At 38.8% G+C, this 19,148-nt stretch overlaps 1 protein-coding gene across 4 annotated transcripts in view; it reads left to right on the forward strand.

Annotated features, from left to right (window-relative positions):
- The window catches only part of Usp15 (ubiquitin specific peptidase 15), a 97,756-nt gene extending 78,854 nt beyond the window's left edge, over positions 1–18,902 (forward strand). For all 4 annotated transcript variants that reach the window (XM_060370997.1, XM_060370998.1, XM_060370999.1 and 1 more), the window contains 13 exons: positions 672–830; positions 916–1,140; positions 4,003–4,086; positions 4,177–4,271; positions 4,499–4,690; positions 6,082–6,197; positions 6,372–6,644; positions 7,018–7,088; positions 7,392–7,507; positions 7,966–8,115; positions 10,441–10,544; positions 12,662–12,750; positions 18,454–18,902. In XM_060370997.1, coding sequence (XP_060226980.1) covers positions 672–830; positions 916–1,140; positions 4,003–4,086; positions 4,177–4,271; positions 4,499–4,690; positions 6,082–6,197; positions 6,372–6,644; positions 7,018–7,088; positions 7,392–7,507; positions 7,966–8,115; positions 10,441–10,544; positions 12,662–12,750; positions 18,454–18,636 — 1,857 coding nt within the window. In that variant the 3' untranslated portion in view covers positions 18,637–18,902. The remainder of the gene's footprint in view (positions 1–671; positions 831–915; positions 1,141–4,002; positions 4,087–4,176; positions 4,272–4,498; positions 4,691–6,081; positions 6,198–6,371; positions 6,645–7,017; positions 7,089–7,391; positions 7,508–7,965; positions 8,116–10,440; positions 10,545–12,661; positions 12,751–18,453) is intronic.
- The last annotated feature ends 246 nt before the right edge of the window (positions 18,903–19,148 follow it).

Genomic DNA, 19,148 nt, shown 5'->3' on the forward strand with positions numbered 1-19,148 from the left:
GTATAAATTCAGTTTTGATTCTTTACAAAAGTCATTTTCCATAAAGTTATTGCAAATTAAATTAGCATACAAAACCGCATTCTAGGGAAAATGCAGGGTTTGACTCCACAAGGCTTTGGTCACATTTTCATTAACTAGTCCCTGCATTCTGTTTTATATGTGCGTTATTTTATATGGTTGACATATTAATACTGATTTCACTGCCAACCCTGTAACTAATTTCTTAAAAATTTTTATCTAATTGTATTTTTCCCGTAAAGTACATGACTACCCATGTGTTTATGAACTGTAGGCAGCATCTTAGCATCTGCTTGGGAACCATTTGAGACGCTAAATAGCCTACCATGAAAGCACTAAAGTATAAAGAAAATAACACTAAAACAAAACAAAACAAAACAAACAAACAAACCAAAAAAAACCTACAAAGTGATGCCAAAACAAAGAAACAGTACAGCCTTCTGTCCCAGAGGGGAGCGTATATGTCAAGTAACAGGTTTTTACGGGATCATGTCTTCAAATGACTTAAAATGTATCACAATTTGACTTAAGGCTTTTAAGTAATTTTTAACACATAGGTAAATTCTCAGGTGTGGATTCATTGAAAATGATAAGTATGTGCTTTTTAAGGAACCCTGGCTCTAACTGGTTTTGTGATTTTGCTTGTCTTTCAGACACAAGTAGGACGTTTTGCACCTCAATTCTCTGGATATCAACAGCAAGACTGCCAGGAACTACTAGCTTTCCTATTAGATGGATTACACGAAGATTTGAATAGAATTAGGAAAAAACCATATATACAGTTAAAAGATGCTGATGGGAGGCCGGATAAGGTAAACAAGTGAATTTCATGCTGTTATTGTCTTCATTGTTACAATTTTGTAATACCTCTTAGTAACTTGTTTATTTTCCTTGTAGGTGGTTGCTGAAGAAGCCTGGGAAAACCATTTAAAAAGAAATGATTCTATCATAGTAGATATATTTCATGGCCTTTTCAAATCTACTTTAGTGTGTCCTGAGTGTGCTAAGATCTCAGTAACCTTTGATCCTTTCTGCTACTTGACACTTCCATTACCTATGAAAAAAGAACGTAGCTTGGAAGTTTATTTAGTTAGAATGGATCCACTTACTAAACCTATACAAGTAAGTAATTACTTCTTCCTTTGTTTTCGTTACCTTTACTTATTGATAGGACTATTTTAAAATTTGTTGGTTTCTCCAACACAAATCAATAATAAAGTTTATTGTGTAATAAATTTCATTACACAATATCTGGAAGATACACCTGTTTAGAAGTATGTAAAGTTGAAGGATGTCATAGAAAAATAAATTTCTCAAATTCCTTCGTCACATCAAAGACAACCGAGTTGTTTGTTTTACAATTTAGAATGAGTATTGGCTGACAAAGGTTATTAACAGTATTACTATCTATATTTTTTCTATCAAATTTTTTTAAGTGTATTATTTTATATGTATGGGTATTTTGCCTGTATTTATGTCTGTGTACCACTGTGTACCTGTGGAGGCCAGAAGAGAAGAACCCTGGATCCTCTGGGCTTGGAGTTAGAGGTGGTTGGGAGCCTCCGTGTGGGTATTGGGAGTGGAACCTGGCCCCTGTCGAAGAGCAGATCCTTAACCACTGAGCTGTCCAGAATCCATCTACTGAAAATGTTTATGTTGTAGTTATTTTCCTGGTCACTTTAGAAGTAAAGCTACTATTGTATTTTGTAATTCATGATGTGATCATGCATTTAAATAGCAGTGATCTCAGGCATTTCAACGACTTTAGTGACAATTAAAACTGTAGTTCATAGCCAGCAGGATGACTCAGCGAGGTAAGGGCAGTTGCTGCCAAACCTGACCGGCTGCATTCAGTCCCGAGGACTCACGTGGTAGCAGGAAAGAACCCGCCGCCACAGGCTGCCCCCTGACTGCCACACTCATGGTGTGGCCTGCACACATGCACTGTTCATAAATACTTTTAGTAATAAAAATACTTGCATAAATAATGCTATAGTCCTTAATGTTTTAAAGTATTGTGTTTTGCTTATTAGTCTATGCAAAATCTCTGTAGTGTCAGTTGTTGGCCTGATTCCATTGCCTAGTGCTGTCAATGGATTTCTTAATGTTTTGTGAGGAAAATGCTACATTTTTCTGTTTTTAAATCAAAATTCCTTTCATATTCGACTCCCTTCTGTTCCTCTGAGCTCTGTTGCAGTTCTTAACAGATTGTGTTTTGACCTTCATCTTCCTTTCTCAACTACCTGGATCTTTGAAGGCAGGGAGCTTGTATTTCCGGTGCTGTGGCTTGTAGGTATTCATGCGAAAGGGCATCCAGATTTGTATTACTCGCTCAGTGCTTTTTCCCTAAACAAAGCAGATTTGGTTCTGACTCTCCATTATTTTCTATAAATTCTGAGGTCAGGGTTCTGTCCGAATATCTCAGATTTATAAGTACAGAATAGAAGTGAAGTCTATATGAAAGGTGTCCTGTGAACAAAATTATCTTACCGTCCAGGCTCAAAAGTGATATTCTTAAAACTAACAGCTCCTTCCCTAAAAGTGATGAAAGGCCTGAGGCAAACATGTGATACATGAGAAAAATCTATATGGAGATACTCAACATTCATTAAGTTTATGTATGTAGACTGAAAAGAAACCGCTTGAGTTCTAAATTGAGCAGTAAGCTCTGGAGATAAGGGGAATTCTTACGGGGAAAGAGTAAAGAACTATTTTGGTTTGGGACTTGGAGGGTGATTTAGTGTCTCTTTAAAGATGTGTATATTTCAGCCCTTACACCAAGTTAAGGTAAATGGAGAAGGGATAATAGCTGGGTTTGGGTGTCAAAGAAGGCAGAAGATAAGAATTCAGACCCGAGTGCTGGAATCAGGTGTGCATGGGCAGAAAGACATGTCTTCCCTTAGCCTTCAGACACAGGAACAAACAACCTCTGCATTCAAACATAGGTACCAAGAACATGCATGGTAGACAGACATAGCTAAGCAAATACTCATACATGCTCAAAGCAGCTTCAGTTTTCTCAGTGAAGTGAGAAGATGGAGAAATAATGGGGAGGATTCAGATGGTTTCTGTAGACTGAACAAACAAGTGACGCAGAGTTGTTCCTGGGCAGTGGGGAAGAGTCTGCCCCATTAGACTGTTGTTTGTAGCATCCGGTGCTGAAGCTGGGGAAATTTCTCAAACAGTGATGAGGAAGGTGCATGACTTTCTTAGTCATTGTTCTATTGCTGTGACGACACGCCATGACCGTGGCAACTCAGTTAAAGGAAATGAGTTTAGTTGAGGCTGGCATACAGTTTCAGAGGTTTAGTTGATTGTTATCATGGTGGAGAACATGTATCCTGCAGGCTGACACGTGGTGCTGGAGAAGTACCTGAGAGTTGTATGGCTGGATACACAGGCAGCAGGACCACAGAGCCGCTGGGCCTGCTTGGGCTTTTGACACCTCCCAGCCCACCCCCAGTGACTCCCTTCCTCCAACGAGGCCATGTCTCCCAGTCCCTCCAGAGAGTGCCCGTGGGGCTGCCATTATTCAGACTACCACATTTCAGCCTAAATAGAACTGAGAGTTAAAGACACTAAAGGTTTTTTATTTAGCAGGGTGGTTGACGTAATAAGAATGTAGGGATTCGGTGAAAGAACATCAAGACAGAGGAGAGAAGACAACCCACTGACTAGAAATCTCTGCACAAACCAAGACTAGGCAAGAAGTAACCTGTTAGGGTTAAAGACCCCAGAAGTGAAACCACTTGTGATGACAGGTCCAGGAAGTTGGCTGCAGGTATAGGTCTGTGAATCAGCGAACCAAGGGAGAGTGCAGCCAGCAGAAGCCGTCATGGTGGACATGATCACCCAGGTGCTTCCAAGAGCAGAGGAGCAAACGCTCTGAGCCACTTGGCTGTGGAACAAACACAAGCCCAGGCCCAACTAGTCATTGTTTTCCCAATGTAATCAATTCACTACGAATTTTTGTTTGTTTTTTAGTACAAAGTTATTGTGCCCAAAATTGGAAATATACTAGATCTTTGTACAGCGTTGTCTGCTTTGTCGGGAGTGCCTGCAGATAAGGTGAGGTGTTTTTGATGTTGAAGTATGTAAATTGGTCTTTAGTTTCTCAGTATTGTAAAACCAGCTTAATAGGCATTTATTTCCTTCTAGATGATAGTCACTGACATATACAATCATAGATTTCACAGGATCTTTGCCGTGGATGAGAACCTCAGCAGCATTATGGAGCGGGATGACATTTACGTGTGAGTGTTACATCCATGTACAGTCTGTTGTTGGGGGGTGTCTAAAGAGCTGACGTAAAACTAGGTGTGACATCCACATACAGTCTGCTGTCGGGGGCATCAAAAGAGCTGACATAACAATAGGTGTGACGTTCACATATGGTCTGCGTTCACATATGGTCTGCTGTGGGGGAGGTCCAAATTGCTGACGTAACACTTAGGGCTTATGTTCCTTTCTACCTCTGTAGGTTTGAGATTAACATCAACAGGACAGAAGACACAGAACATGTGGTTATTCCTGTTTGCCTACGAGAAAAATTCAGACACTCAAGTTATACTCATCATACTGGCTCTTCACTGTTTGGCCAGCCTTTCCTTATGGCTGTACCACGAAACAATACTGAAGATAAGCTCTATAATCTCCTACTCTTGAGAATGTGGTAAGTGCAGAAAAAGTTTCATTATGCAAAATAAAACATAAAATAGCTAAAGAAAGTCATTGTGCAAGGTACTACCAGAATTTTAAGCAAGTTTCTCTTCAGCTTTGTTTAGACAGATGGCAAACCAGATAGGGATCGGATTACAACCAGGCGTGGTGGGGATACACACCTGTAGTCATAGTCCTGGGTGTGACCCACATGAACTAGGCTTGCAATACACACCACTGATCCCACCGCTTTTGACTTGGAGATAGGACAATCAAGAATTGCCTGGGCTACGGAGAGTAGAGTGCCTTAAAACCACCAAAATAAACAACAAAGTAAAATAAAATTACAATCTCATCCATTTAATTGCTCACATAAAATATATTACTGAGGTTATTTCAGTGCAGAAATATCAATTCTTAGCTGTTTAACACCAAAAGCTTATAGTTGGAAGGAAGTTTTATCTGAAATTAACTAATACATGTTAACAAACTAGAAATCATAGTAAATGCCAAATGGTCCTTGCATATGCATGCAGCTATCAAGAACTCAGAGCAGTCATTTCATTTAAAAGGATAAACTTTCATGACAGATGGTAAGATAGTGCCCCCACACACTTTTTATCACAAGCCTTCATGTGAATAAGTTAATGGCAAGTGCCATTAGACACCTTTCTCTGACCCTTTCTAGCTGACATTTTGTATTTCCAGTTCATGAAATTGTTGTAATTTCATGACCCATGTGTAAAGACAACGGTATACAAGTGTAAGTGTCCCTTCCTGCCACAGTGCACAGCATCTGAAGGAGGGCTGTTTCTCAAGTTCATGTTTTAAGTTGAGAAATGCTCCTCTGTGCTGCACTTCTAACACATAACCCGTTTGGAAAACCTGGGCTGAAGAGAAGACTGGTAGATAAGGTAAGGACACTGCGCCCAGGCCAGCAGCCTGAATCCAGTCCCTGAGGCCGTGTGGTGGAAGGCGAGAACCAGCTGCTGCAAGCTGTCCTCAAACTCTAGCTCCACACACAGTGTGCATGCACATACACACACACAGATGAACAAAAATTAATTAAATTAAAAAGAGCATGCAGCCAGGTGAGGAGGCACATGCCTTTATTCCCAGTACTGAGAAGGCAGAGCCAAGAGAACTGTGAGTTCAATGCTATCTTGGTCCACATAAAGACTCCCAAGCCAGCTGCAGATATACAGTGACACCTTTCTCAAAAACAACAAAAAACAAAACCCTAGAAGTAAATAATCACCTTTTTAATATTAAAAACAATGCAAATATAAGTTATTATTCAGCTTTACTTGGAGTGTGAGGTCTTGAGTTTGAATTAAAGTGGTTGGTTTTCTAAAGTAAAATGGAAAGTTGATTTTACAAGTTTGTTACCTGACGTTATTGCAGTCGGTATGTCAAGATGTCTACTGAAACTGAGGAAACTGATGGACCCCTGCGCTGCTGTGAGGACCAGAATATTAATGGGAATGGTCCAAACGGCATACATGAAGAAGGCTCACCAAGTAAGACTTTCTTACCATGTTCTAAACACCTCTAATCCGGACAGTATTGCACCACAGGAAAGGTTACAGTATGGATTAGTAACCTAAAACACATAAGTACATATGGGAAAGGCAATATGATAATTACAAAGAGTCATACACGATTCATTTAAAGATCTCTTTTTAAATACTAAGGTGAAATGGAAACAGATGAACCGGATGATGAGTCCAGCCAGGATCAAGAACTTCCCTCAGAGAATGAAAATAGTCAGTCTGAAGATTCCGTTGGAGGAGATAATGATTCTGAAAATGGATTGTGTACTGAAGAAACTTGCAAAGGTCAACTTACGGGACACAAAAAGCGATTGTTTACATTCCAGTTCAACAATTTAGGCAACACTGACATCAACTACATCAAAGACGACACCAGGCATATAAGATTTGATGATAGACAGCTCCGGCTAGATGGTGAGTGTCAGTGAGAAATAGCTTCAATGCTGATCGGAGTAAATTGTCTTTTAGGTGAAGACCATGAAATTTAGACCTGTCATGAAACAAAGATACATATCTATAAGTACTAATCAGAAGGCAATGATGTCTTCATGTAGTTACATTTTTACTAAGATGGGGTTGGCTTTTGTATGCTTAAGCTTTGTGTTACTTTTAGCTCTCAGATGATTTCTTGCCTTGAAAACAGCTTCCTGGTTTGCCCTGGTCATCTACTGCAAGTAGAAAACACTGCAGTTTTTCTTCTCTGCTATATTTGTTTGTGTTAAGATACATTTAACACTAAAGCTGATGACATTTTTAATGAAAAAAAAAATTTTTTTTTCCACCTTAGAAAGATCTTTTCTCGCTTTGGACTGGGATCCTGACTTGAAAAAGAGATATTTTGATGAGAATGCTGCTGAGGTGAGCCCCACTCACTGCCTCTTGACCTTTTCCTTTCTTTATGTGACTGTGAGACTTGATTACATTCTTCTACCCTCGCTTGTACAATACGTTGATTTTACAAGGAAAACACAGTGAACCTTTTTACTCCTTAAGTTGAGAGTTGGTTTGAGCATGTTATGCAGCCAGAGGGTCATCCAAAAATTGTTCTATATACTGGTCAGCTGAAATGAGCTGTTTGATGCTTCCGAAGGCTCGCTGTCCCTTGCAAGATGTGTCACTAAGAGTTAGTGTTCTCCTAATTCACGAAATACTTCTCTTTAGGAATTTGAAAAACATGAAAGTGTGGAATATAAACCTCCAAAGAAGCCCTTTGTGAAATTAAAAGACTGCATTGAGCTTTTTACAACAAAAGAGAAACTAGGTGCTGAAGATCCCTGGTAAGAGATGTTAAGTGACTGTGACTACTTCTTGGTTTTAAGGCTTTCTAATGGTCCTGGTGGCAGGATATTAACTAATTTCCTTGACATTTCAATAAGGTTTTTATGTAAGCTCTAGTCTAAAAAGGGGTGCTCACATCTTTTTTATATAAAGCTTTATAGCACTAACCGTTATTCTCATGACTATCTATACTTTCTTTTCCCTAATATACCACTTTCATCATTTCTTTGAATGTTTATTTCTGTATTTATAGTGTTTATATATTTATAATTTATAATAATCTTATTTGAAAATGTAGATTAAAATAATGAGGAATTACTTTTATGTTCACTTAAGTGCACAATAATTATTCTGATAAAATGTAGACCTTCCAAGACAGTGATTTTTGATTTGTAGTTTTTGTTAATGCAAATCATATATGTGCCTCTGTCAAGCTTTGTAATTGTCTTCTTTACAGGTATTGTCCAAATTGTAAAGAGCATCAGCAAGCCACAAAGAAGTTAGATTTATGGTCCCTGCCTCCAGTGCTTGTGGTCCATCTCAAGCGGTTTTCTTATAGTCGGTACATGAGAGACAAGTTAGACACTTTAGTTGATTTTCCAATCAAGTAAGTTTAAACCATTCAGTAAGCAACAGGCTGCCTTTTTTCAGACTTAATGTGATGATTTTCTTATTTTAATTTAGTAAGCATCAGGTGTAATTAGGCCAATTTAACCTTGAAGTTTTGAGTTCTAATAATTTGTTAGAATTAATATTTCACAATTTTTTTTTTCTTAGAGATTTTCCATGGAGCAAAGAAAAAATATACTTTTCTTATTTTTGAAGACACAGTGTAACTCAATCTGTATTGTATTACCTTGGGTAATGGTGCCGTTTATAATTTTAAAACACTTTGTGGGCTTAGTGGTTCTATATTTTTCTAATAATGATTTTATCATTATCCATCAGTCACTCCTAAACATCCTTTTCTAGAAAATAATAACTAAAATAATAGGAAAGTATCAGGGAATGCTTAGAGTAGAATTTCAGCTCTGTCCTTGATATTTCCTTACTACATGGTATGACATCATATATGTTCAGAGATGAGAAATAATAATGTTTTTAAAAAGTCTGAGGGCAACATCTTTATGGGGTGGTTGGTTAGTTGGTTGGTTGGTTGGTTGGTTTTGCTTTTTTGGCAAGAAAGTCAAAAGTAAGCATTGCCTTTTCATTCATTGATTACTCCACAGAAATGACTTCACACAGTGTTACACAGCAAACAGGATAAGAGAACACACCAGTACTCTTTCATACTGTGGGCCAAATTTTACTTGAGATAGTACATTTACAAAGGCACTTGGAGGCATATGGATAATATGAAATTGAAAATATTTATTGGACTCATTTAACTGACATTTATAGATTGAAAATATGGTGCAATGATCAAGCATAAAGGGCCAGAGCTGAGCATGTTAGCGTGTCCCTCTGATCCTAGTCCATGAAGCAGTAGGATCATGATCGTGTTCAAGGCTATCCTGTGTCTAAAATCACACAAGGCATTTTTCTCTTAAAATATTGAGCTATAAAGTTTCAAGAGTATACCATTTTAACAATGGTACCATTTTAACAGTTAAATATTGGAAAGCCAGGTTCAATAGCAGTATTAAAGTTGAGAACCATCCTTTTTAATGATGCAGTCTTAAGAATGATGTTCAGAATTAAGGTGATTTTGTTTCAGATTGTGAGCAGTCTGTTGCATTCAAAAGATGCTACCCATTTCTAGTATATAAGTCATTTAAACCAGGAAAGCATGGAATAAATACATGTTTGTTTGTTTGTTTTTGTTTTGTTTTGGAGACAGGGTTTCTCTGTAGCCCTGGCTGTCCTGGAACTTACTTTGTAGATCCAACTCACCTCAAACTCAGATCACCTGACTCTGCCTCCCGAGTGCTGGGATTAAAGGCTTTTGCCACCACCAGCAGCTGGAATTTTATTATTTAATATTTTATTTCTTTGAAAATTTTATACAATGTGTATTTGAGAATATTTAAGACTCCCCCCAATTCCTTCCAGGTCATCCCTCTCCTGCATGTGCTCTTCATTCATTGCCTCATTTTTTTCTTAATATTTGTTTGTTTTTTGTTTTGGGTTTTTTTTTATTATTATTTTATAGAAGTTTTGCCTCCATGTAAGTCTGTGCACCACATGTGTGCAGTGACTGCAGGGGCCAGAGCTGCCATATGGGTACTGGGAATTGACCCTGGACCCTCTGGAAGAGCAGCCAGTGCTCTTCAATGCTGAGCCGTCTCCCGTAGTCTGTTGTTACAGAACACAGTCTTGCAGTAAATGACCTGGTTCTCTAACCTCAACAGGCTTTACTCCCCTCCTTCCATGTTGTTCCTGAGATTTAAGTGCAGGATTGTGTTTGTAAATGTATTAATTGGAAACAAGTACTCCACCATTGGTCTGCTGGTCTCTGTGACCAGTTGTGACTAGAAATGGTCTTCCTCTGTAGCAAAGGGTAGAAGTATGGAGTACTGTCCTGGATGCAGTTAAGAGTATACTGGCTTAGGAAAGTGGTAGCAGGTTCTCCAAATTTTTAATTTATGAATGTTCATAAGGAAGTTGGTTTTCACTTTTCATCTTAATTTTTTCCTCCAGAACACTGAAAGTTAAATGTGGTAGCACGAAAACAGTAATCAAAATCACATATCATTAACTCCTAAATAGGGATTTTTCAAAACACTCACATCTCAGGAGTAGTTGTATGGTTTTCTTGGTACGTTATCTCTAGGTAATTTCTTCTGTGAGGGGGGTGTGTGTTGTGTTAATGCATGTGCATGCATACAAGAGAGTCAATATTAGCAGACAGCACTAAACTGTATTGCTTTAAAAGAAAAATATTTCATCACTTTGAAGGAAAATATGACTTACTTGATTTCCTCTTTAACAGTGATTTGGATATGTCAGAGTTCCTAATTAATCCAAATGCAGGCCCTTGCCGCTATAATCTGATTGCTGTTTCCAACCACTATGGAGGGATGGGAGGAGGACATTGTAAGTTGACAGCTTAACTTTAACCTTTTCTGATCTGTAAACTTCTTCTGTAAGATAGTTAATAAACTTTAAATTAAATAAAATGTCAGACGTATCTTGTATATGCCGTTATTCAGTATTTATAAATGAATAAATCAGCTGTATAACTTTTATTTCAAAAACTAGTCCTACAGAGGAGTTAGTTAAGGCCCATACAGAAGGATGTTGTCTGTTTAAGGTGCTTTCCATCCCCATTTTTCATGCTTTTTCCTTCAAATGTGTCTGATCTATGTTCTCTTAACCATGCATATTTGTTATCTTAAGCCATAGATACTAACTGTTGATCTCAATAACTCTGTCTTGACTTTCAACTTACTTGTGTTATTTCATGTCTGTTTAATCTATTGCTCCTTATGATTTACATCTATGGCATTTATTTTTCCACTTCAGATTCCACTTAACTTTTACTACTACCCTAAGACTGAAGAAGGTCATTACCTATAGTCTGTTATTAGAGGACTCCTTTGAGCTACACAGAAGTGAGGCTTCTGGTTATAGCTGAGTGTGCCGTACTGTAGTTCTGGTTCACTGGGGAGATTGTCAGTCCTCGTCAGTTTTGATGCACGCTTGATCTGATTCACTGATCAGAATTGTTAACAGTTACATTCATAAGTAGAATAGTCTTTTTTTTTATATTGTTTCACTTTGAAATCAAATCTGTGGTCCTAAAATAAGCTATATTGATTTTGTTTTCTTTATGATATCACCAGGACAGTATGGGAAGTAACTATCCCAACAAGCCCTACTAGACTCCATCTGTCACACTAGGGCTTACCCCATAAACTTTTGCATTTATGACATTATAGACTATCAGTTTGCTTTTTCTTGTTGCGTATATTTGGACATTTTTCTAAAAGTATATCTACTTCACCCGAGTCCTGGCTCACTCGAGACTGGCTCTTAATAGTCACTCTTAGGCTGTATTTTTGTTGGTTTTATTATTCTTGTCTCACTATTACTTTTTAGTCATCCTCTCTAAAAATCTATCTTGCTAATGCCTTCAAAGAATTTTTAGCAATTCATTTATTTATTCTATCTCATAGAATAGGTTTCTTCTGTGCGTGCTTCTGTTTAGTCTGCAGTTCTTGGAGTTCAGATTGGCAGACTCAGCCATATGCAGTAGGTTCACTCAGCTGAGCTCCTGCAGATTTAAGAAAGAATACAAACAAAAGGCATGGTACTGCTGCGTGGTGGGCGCTCGAAAGAACAGACAAAAGACACACCCAGCTGGCAGTGCTGTGTCCTAGTGCTTGGAAGAATGGCTGAGGGGTACACAGAGGAAACTACCGAGCCCACACTGTCTCTCAGCTCCTCATCCACGTTGATAATTCTCAGTTGTAACTATTGTTGGAAAGTGTTATGCTAGCACATAAGGGTTTTGAGTGAATAGTTATGCAGAACATGGCATAAAGAAGCCGCTCTTTTTATCTTTCCCTTGTTCTGTTTTATGTTAAAGACAGAAAAAAAATTCAAGTGTCTAAAAACCACAGGTTGCTAAGTAGAGTTCTCAGAAAGGAAAATGTCATAAGAAATTTAAATAAGTAATAGTAGAAATTCTAGATGTAGGACTAAGAAACAGTCCTGGATTTAAGTCCTAGCTCTGCTGCCTAACAGCTACACTGCCTTGAACAAATTATCCTTTTGAAAGCCTTCGTTTTCTCTTTCTACCTGGGGAACAATAGTGATGATAATAATACGAAGAAGAATGATAATAATGTGAATAATAATACCTTAATGTGCGTACGATGCTGTAAACTGTTGCCTGGTCACATAATCACTATATAAATTTTATTTGTAACTGATTGTCATTAGTATTTTTTTCTATGAGTTAAAAAAAATAACTATTATTTATTTTCCTCTATAAAACATCACAAGTTTCAACTTAGAAAAAAGGTATTTCTTAGGTATTTAAATTGCTGGAAATTATTCTAAAGCCTTTATCAAATAAAGTGATTGTATACTAGGCCTATAATTGTCATTTGATAGATATTTTTTATGTAGGTGATTATAGAGTTTTGAGGATTATCCCAAAAGCCATAGATATTCCAGTTATAGAAGTAATTATATTTTTTTATTAGATACTGCTTTTGCAAAAAATAAAGATGATGGAAAATGGTACTATTTTGATGACAGTAGTGTCTCCACTGCTTCTGAAGACCAAATTGTGGTAAGTATGTCAAGAAGTAGAAATAGAAATTTGCTTGGGTGGAAATTCTTCTTCAGAATTTTCTCATTATAGAAACCATGAGTTGCACTGTGAATGTTTTTCTTGCCATTTTCAGATGAAACAAGATGGGAAATTGTTTTTCTCTGGAAAAGAAGGGGTAGCACTAAGCTTCTCAGACATTGGCTACTGATAGCTGGGGTGCTAGACACCCCATTGTCTTCAGAGTCTTACGAGTCTTTTAAACTTTACGAGTCTTTTAAACATATCGCATGACAGATCAAGAATGGGTAAAAGGGTGTAGAGATATTTTTTTAAAGGTTAGCCCTTGTACACATGTTCTGATCAGTAGGAAAATGAGCACATTCTCTCTCTGCACTCTGCACTGGTGTTTGCTGTAACTCACACCAGCACAATTTTATTTGCAGATATTGATTGAGAAGGTGACTATGGTGTGTTCTAAAAAGAAAACTAAGTTATTCCATAGAGGTTTGTTTTTCTCTTAAGTTTTACTTATTAGCTATAATAATGTAAAGAGTAAGAAATTTTAACAGGGCTGAAGAGATGGCTCAGAAGTTAAGAGTACTGACTGCTCTTCCAGAGAACTGAGGCTCCTTTTCCAGAACCCACATGGTAGCCTGCAAGCAACTATAACTCTGATTCCAGGAGATCTGCTGTCCTCTCTGGCTCCATAGCATCAGACCCTCACACCTGTACATGGTACACAGACATACATGTAGATAAAACACCTATACATGTAAAATGTTTTTTTTTTTTTAACTTAGAAGTATTTTCTTGTGGTATTTCCAGTGTAGGTTTCAGTTGATGTTAGAAGCACTAAGTCCTTTGTTTCCCAGATTAAATGATACTTAACAGTAGACAGTAGTTTTTAGTTTATAATGATTCAAGTATTTGGCTTCCTAAAGCAAATAAATTTCTGAGCCCATTTACTGTCGTAGATTTAATCAGTCACACAAATAAGTCCAAAATAACTGTGATTATCTTTTCCCTCCTGTCTCACCCCCACGTATGTTCGTGTGAATGCTAGACAGTCTTTCGGCTTGTAGGTGCCAAATGTGTTCTTAAGCAGCGTTGTCATTGTACCAATATCAAAGAATGTTCTTAGATAAGCCTGTATGGAACACCTGCTACACACCTAGGCAATATTAAAGCCTTAAGAGATGACATCTCTAACAAAGATATATTGAATCCTATACTATCTTTTAAAAATAGATAAATGCCTCCTTAAGGATCATCATTCTGTGTTTAAATTTCTTATTTTTATCTTTATTTTTAAATTTAATATATTTAAATTTAAATATAATTTAATTATATTTTAAGTATGTTTTTTGTATTTAAATTTCTTGTATTTTGTTTCCCACATTTCCATTCTGTTTTCTCTAATCTGCCAGCACAAACATCCTAGAAAAGAACTGCCCTAATCCTACCTTCAAATAAAAATTTATCTTATTTATTAAACAGATTTGGGAATGATAATGTAGCTCGTTGATAGAGGCCGTGAGATTGATTCCACACCCCACATAAACCAGATTTAGTGACGCACTCCTGCAATCCCAGAACCCAGGCAGTGGAGGCAGGCACATCAGGAATTCAAGGACATTCTTTGTGGTGTAATGAGTGTAAAACAAACCTAGGCTATGTTGAGACCAAGCCTCAAAATAAAAGACAAATTTGACGTTCGTACATACTTTAACAGTGATTTTTCATTTGGTCAAGTAGTAGTTGAGTACGTTTGTATGTGTCAGGGGTAGCCTAGCTCCATTCTAAACAGCTGTGTGCATTTTACTGTCTGTACCCCTTACCAACATGGATACAGACAAAATAACAGTCACACTATGGCCGTTACCATTAAGTGTGTTTCTATGAAACAGAAAGGGGATGGCTGCTTCAGGAGGAGAGTACACAAAGCCTGCTAATACAAATAAGCATACATTAAACTGAAGCGTCACCACAGATGTTCCAAACAACAAGGCCTCCTGCAAAAGCAAGGAGATGTGGCAAAGCTTGACATTCTGAGGGATAGCCTGTCATCTGGCATGACTGGGAGAGAGTTGAGGGACTTGGGGAAGGAATTAGACTGGAGGTCCGATTAGCACCCAGGTAAAGAAAGCTGACATCTTCATTGTTGATGTTAGGCCTGAGCAGCTGCTCGGTGATGGCTTGGTGAGTAGTGCAGCAACAGTGTGTGCGTCTGCACAGCAGCAAGGGAGATCGGAAGACACTGAGGGCAAGGCAGAAAGGCTCTGCAGAAGGCCAGCAGGTAGTTAGGTGATGCACTTAAATGACTGCACGAGGAGAGAATGAGCTTGTGGAATTTTGGCTTAGATACAATTAGTAAACCTGGCTGGGGTTGCTTACAAAAATGTAGAAATGCAAAGATTTATCAATATTGGAAGAAAGTTTGCCAGTGACATTTGAACTATATGATACCTAGTTGTGGAAAGTAGGTGGCACTAATATTAAACCCAAGTTAAGAGTCAAAACTAGATTGTTTTCTGAGACAGGGTCTTACTAACCTTAGCCTCCTTAGTGCTAGGATGTGAGCTATAATTCTTAGCTTAATTGAGATGCCTACCGAGAGATACACGCTGAGGAAGATGATTCTGGGGGTAGAACATGGTGTCTTAAAGGGTTTAATGAGGCCATGGGAGGATTCAGTAGAAACTGGAAGAGAGTAGGTCTAAGGAGAAGTGGGGTCACAGAAGAGAAACGTTATTGGAGAGAAGGGTGTGAGATAGTAAATGCTAGCGAGGGGTGGGCCAGTATTTAAAAGACAGCTGGTTGACTAAGACACTGTCAGCCTACTAAAAGCCATTTTGCCAGCATCGTTTGGACAATTACATTGAGTTGGGGCTGGTTGTAAGGTGATAGGTACACTCTCAATCAGCCCAGCAGAGAGGAAGAGAGGGGTTGTATGGTTGTGTGCCGTGTATAATGGAAGTGCTCATGGTAGATGGTTTTTGTGGAGAAATAATTGAGTATTTTTCGAGCCAGGGAGAAATGTCTGATAGAGTAGATAGTGCATCATAGTAATTGGCCAGGTATGGTGTCTGTGATCTTAGCACTGAAGAGACTCAGGCAGGGAGATCTCAAGTTCCTGAGCACCTTGTGCTACATTGAAAGTTCCAGATCAGCCTGGAGCATGCTGCTGCTGCTGGCTTTGTCTCCTCCCCGTTCCCTGCCCTTTATGCCCTCAGTCCTTGTAGCCTCCTTCCACTCACACGCCACACGTTCTGTTGCCCAGCCCTGTCCTCAAAGCCTCTTGTTCATTTCTCCTGGCTTGCCATATAGCCATCGCCTGTGTCACAATCACACACACTTAAATTTGTATATGCACACATACAGACAACATACCTGCATTCATACAGACATACATTAAAAAGTTAGGATCTGCTTATGAGCAAACACAATTTTTGTCCTTTTCAGTTTTGGTTATCCCACTTAATGTAATACTTATTATTATGTAATTTATCATTTCGTTGTGTGAATCTACCTGATTTCACTATCTAGTCCTCTGCCGATGACCGTCTAGGCTGGTTCTGGCCACTGCTGCTGCGACTCTAGTGCAGTCTCTGATAGGATCTCTGACACCTTGCAGATGTTCCCAGCAGCAGCAACTGCGCTGCATGGTAGTTCACGTTTGTTGTTGTGTGTGTGGCGTGGTAGTTCTCGTTTTAATTGTTTGAGAAACCTCTATACTGATTCCGTAAAGGACTGTACTAGTTTATACTGCCACCAGCAGTTTATGAAGGTGGCACTTTGCCTACACCCTCAACAGTACTTGTTTCTTCATCTTAGCCATTCTGACTGCGGTGAAATGAACTCTTATAATTTGCATTTTCCTGTTGGCTAAGCATGGTTAATAGTTTTTAAACTATTTATTGCCTATTTGAGTTTCTCCACTTGAAAACTATTTCACTGGCCCGTTTACTGATTGGTGGTCGTTTTGGTTTGGGGATGTTGAAATTTTGTAGTTCTTTCTATATTTATTTAGATTTCCACATGTCTGAGATATATAGTAAAGATTTTCTCCTGTTTTTGAATGCTGTCAGTTCCCTCTACTGATCTGCGGAACTGTTGTAATTTGTTACAGATGCATATGTTCATTCTCGGTAGCCTGGGCTATCTTTTTTTTTTTTTTTTTTAATGATACAGGAGCTACAATGATGGCTCAGTGGTTGTGAGCACTGGCTACTCTTCCGGTGGACCCTGAGTTCCAGCCCCAACACACACATGGCATCTCACAACTTTTATAACTACAGTTCCAGGGGATCCAGTGCCCTCTTCTGGCTGCTTGCAGGCCTCAAATTGTTGCTCAGAAATACATACGGAATAAACACTATTACAAACAAACAAAAAAAAAATTGAAAACAAATTTAAAAAGATAGTGATGCTTGATGGAAAAAATTTTTTATATGATCCAGTCTTTTTTTTGGGGGGGTGGTTAGTAGGTCTCAGTGAGGACACGAAGTTTCAGGCAAGTTGAATTCTTCATGGACGGGGCTGGGGCAGGCTTTCATGCTCAGGCGTGCAGTGCCCTTCTTTGTGACCCTTCCCCAGTGCTGCTTACATCACCATCGCTGCTCATGTTTGAGTTCCCTGTAAGAACTGCAGTAGCTGAAAACCATGTAGGCTGCCATCGCCACGTCCATCCCTGCTGTGCTGCCTTTCCAAATGTTGTTGTGCTTGTGCTTAAAGCTCTTGCAGTAAGTTTCACGTCCATGGGCAGCTTCTCCTTCAGTGGCACGAGCAATGCCGTCTTGCAGTCTTGGTATCAGCTACTCACAGGGACTGCTGGGAAGGGTGCATGCACCCTTGAAAAATAGTTTTTTAGAATGATTATTTTTCAGTTGGAAGTAGTGGGGACACCTTTAACCCCAGTACTCAGGAAGCAGAGGCAGGCAGATCTCCGAATGCCAGGTCAGCCTGGTTTACAGAGCTCGTTCCAGGGCAGCCAAGACTACGGAAGGAAACCATGTCTCAAAAAAACAAAAAAAGAAAAGGAAAACAGTTTTCATCAGCATATGTTAATTGTTGGGAGACTCGGCTTCTTTATGATGAGCTCTCAGTGTGAGTGGTGCCCTTCAGGCAGGCTCACTCCTTCTCTTCAGTTGCCCTCATCTCCTGTTCCCTGACTGTCCTCCCTGTACTGTCATGTCTTCTTAAAAGCTCGGTATTCTCATCATAAATACTGGGGAAATACCCAACTTTCCTTTCGTTAAATGTATTCATTTATTCACTCGACGTCCCGATCACAACCCCATCCTTCCTGTCCTCCCGCTCCCACCCTATGCTCAACACTTAACCATCTGGGGAAATGGTAGTATAGAACAGAAAGATGCACTTAGAGGCCAAGAATAAGCTGAAGTGCTTAGTATTGGACAGAAAGACTCACTTCCAAGTCAAAAGAGAAAAGCAGAGTTGTATTTTATACTATGCTAAATAGGTTAATTTGTGTTTGGGATGTATATATTTCTTAGTCCAAATTATATAGAATTAAGATGTTTCTTTTTAAATACAGAAATGGCTATATTTAGCCAATTTTAATAGCTTCCGCTTGATCGTGTGTAATTTTTCTATTTAATTTTTTGTTATTAAAATCGGTTCTTAGCTATGTACGTTGGTACTATGCCACGTGTGATCTTTGTGGGTTGCAGCCATTGACATCCTATGCTTATTTGACAGTCCAAAGCAGCGTACGTGCTCTTCTACCAGAGGCAGGACACTTTCAGTGGAACTGGCTTCTTCCCTCTCGACCGAGAGACTAAAGGTGCTTCAGCTGCCACAGGCATCCCCCTGGAAAGTGATGAAGACAGCAATGACAATGACAATGACATAGAAAACGAAAACTGTATGCACACCAATTAATGAAAGTCCAAGAAGCCATAGAAGAGAGACTTTCCTGCTGGCGGTGTACGTGGAAATGAAGTCACCCACCACAATAAAACAGAAGTCTGAGATGAGGAGTTTCAGATAACCGAATGTAAATCCTTTATCAGATTTTAACTTGTGCAGTACTTGAAGTGAAACACAATGAAAACTTTAACAGAAATTGTCTCTTAATACATTTACAGTCTTGTATTTACAAGCTAAATATATATAGGAAATCACAAATAAATCCCTTTTAAGTTTGCTGCTGTTTTGATGAATTATGTTTTCTTTAGTTTATTTTGGATGTGACTTAATTGATGACAAATGTTAAATTTGTGGATGTTGGTCATTAATTTTGCTCTAATAATACTGCAAGAAAACTATGGCTGCACTTGGTTCTCGGGTACGTCGTTCCTGTGCATTGGGCTGCTGTCTGCACCACTCTGGCTCTTAGCTGCTGCCCCCGTGTGGCTCGAGGCTGCAGAGCACCTTGGAACGCCAGTGTCCAG

The sequence above is a fragment of the Meriones unguiculatus genome, chromosome 17, assembly GCF_030254825.1.
Source record: "Meriones unguiculatus strain TT.TT164.6M chromosome 17, Bangor_MerUng_6.1, whole genome shotgun sequence".
In the NCBI taxonomy this organism is placed as follows: domain Eukaryota; kingdom Metazoa; phylum Chordata; class Mammalia; order Rodentia; family Muridae; genus Meriones; species Meriones unguiculatus.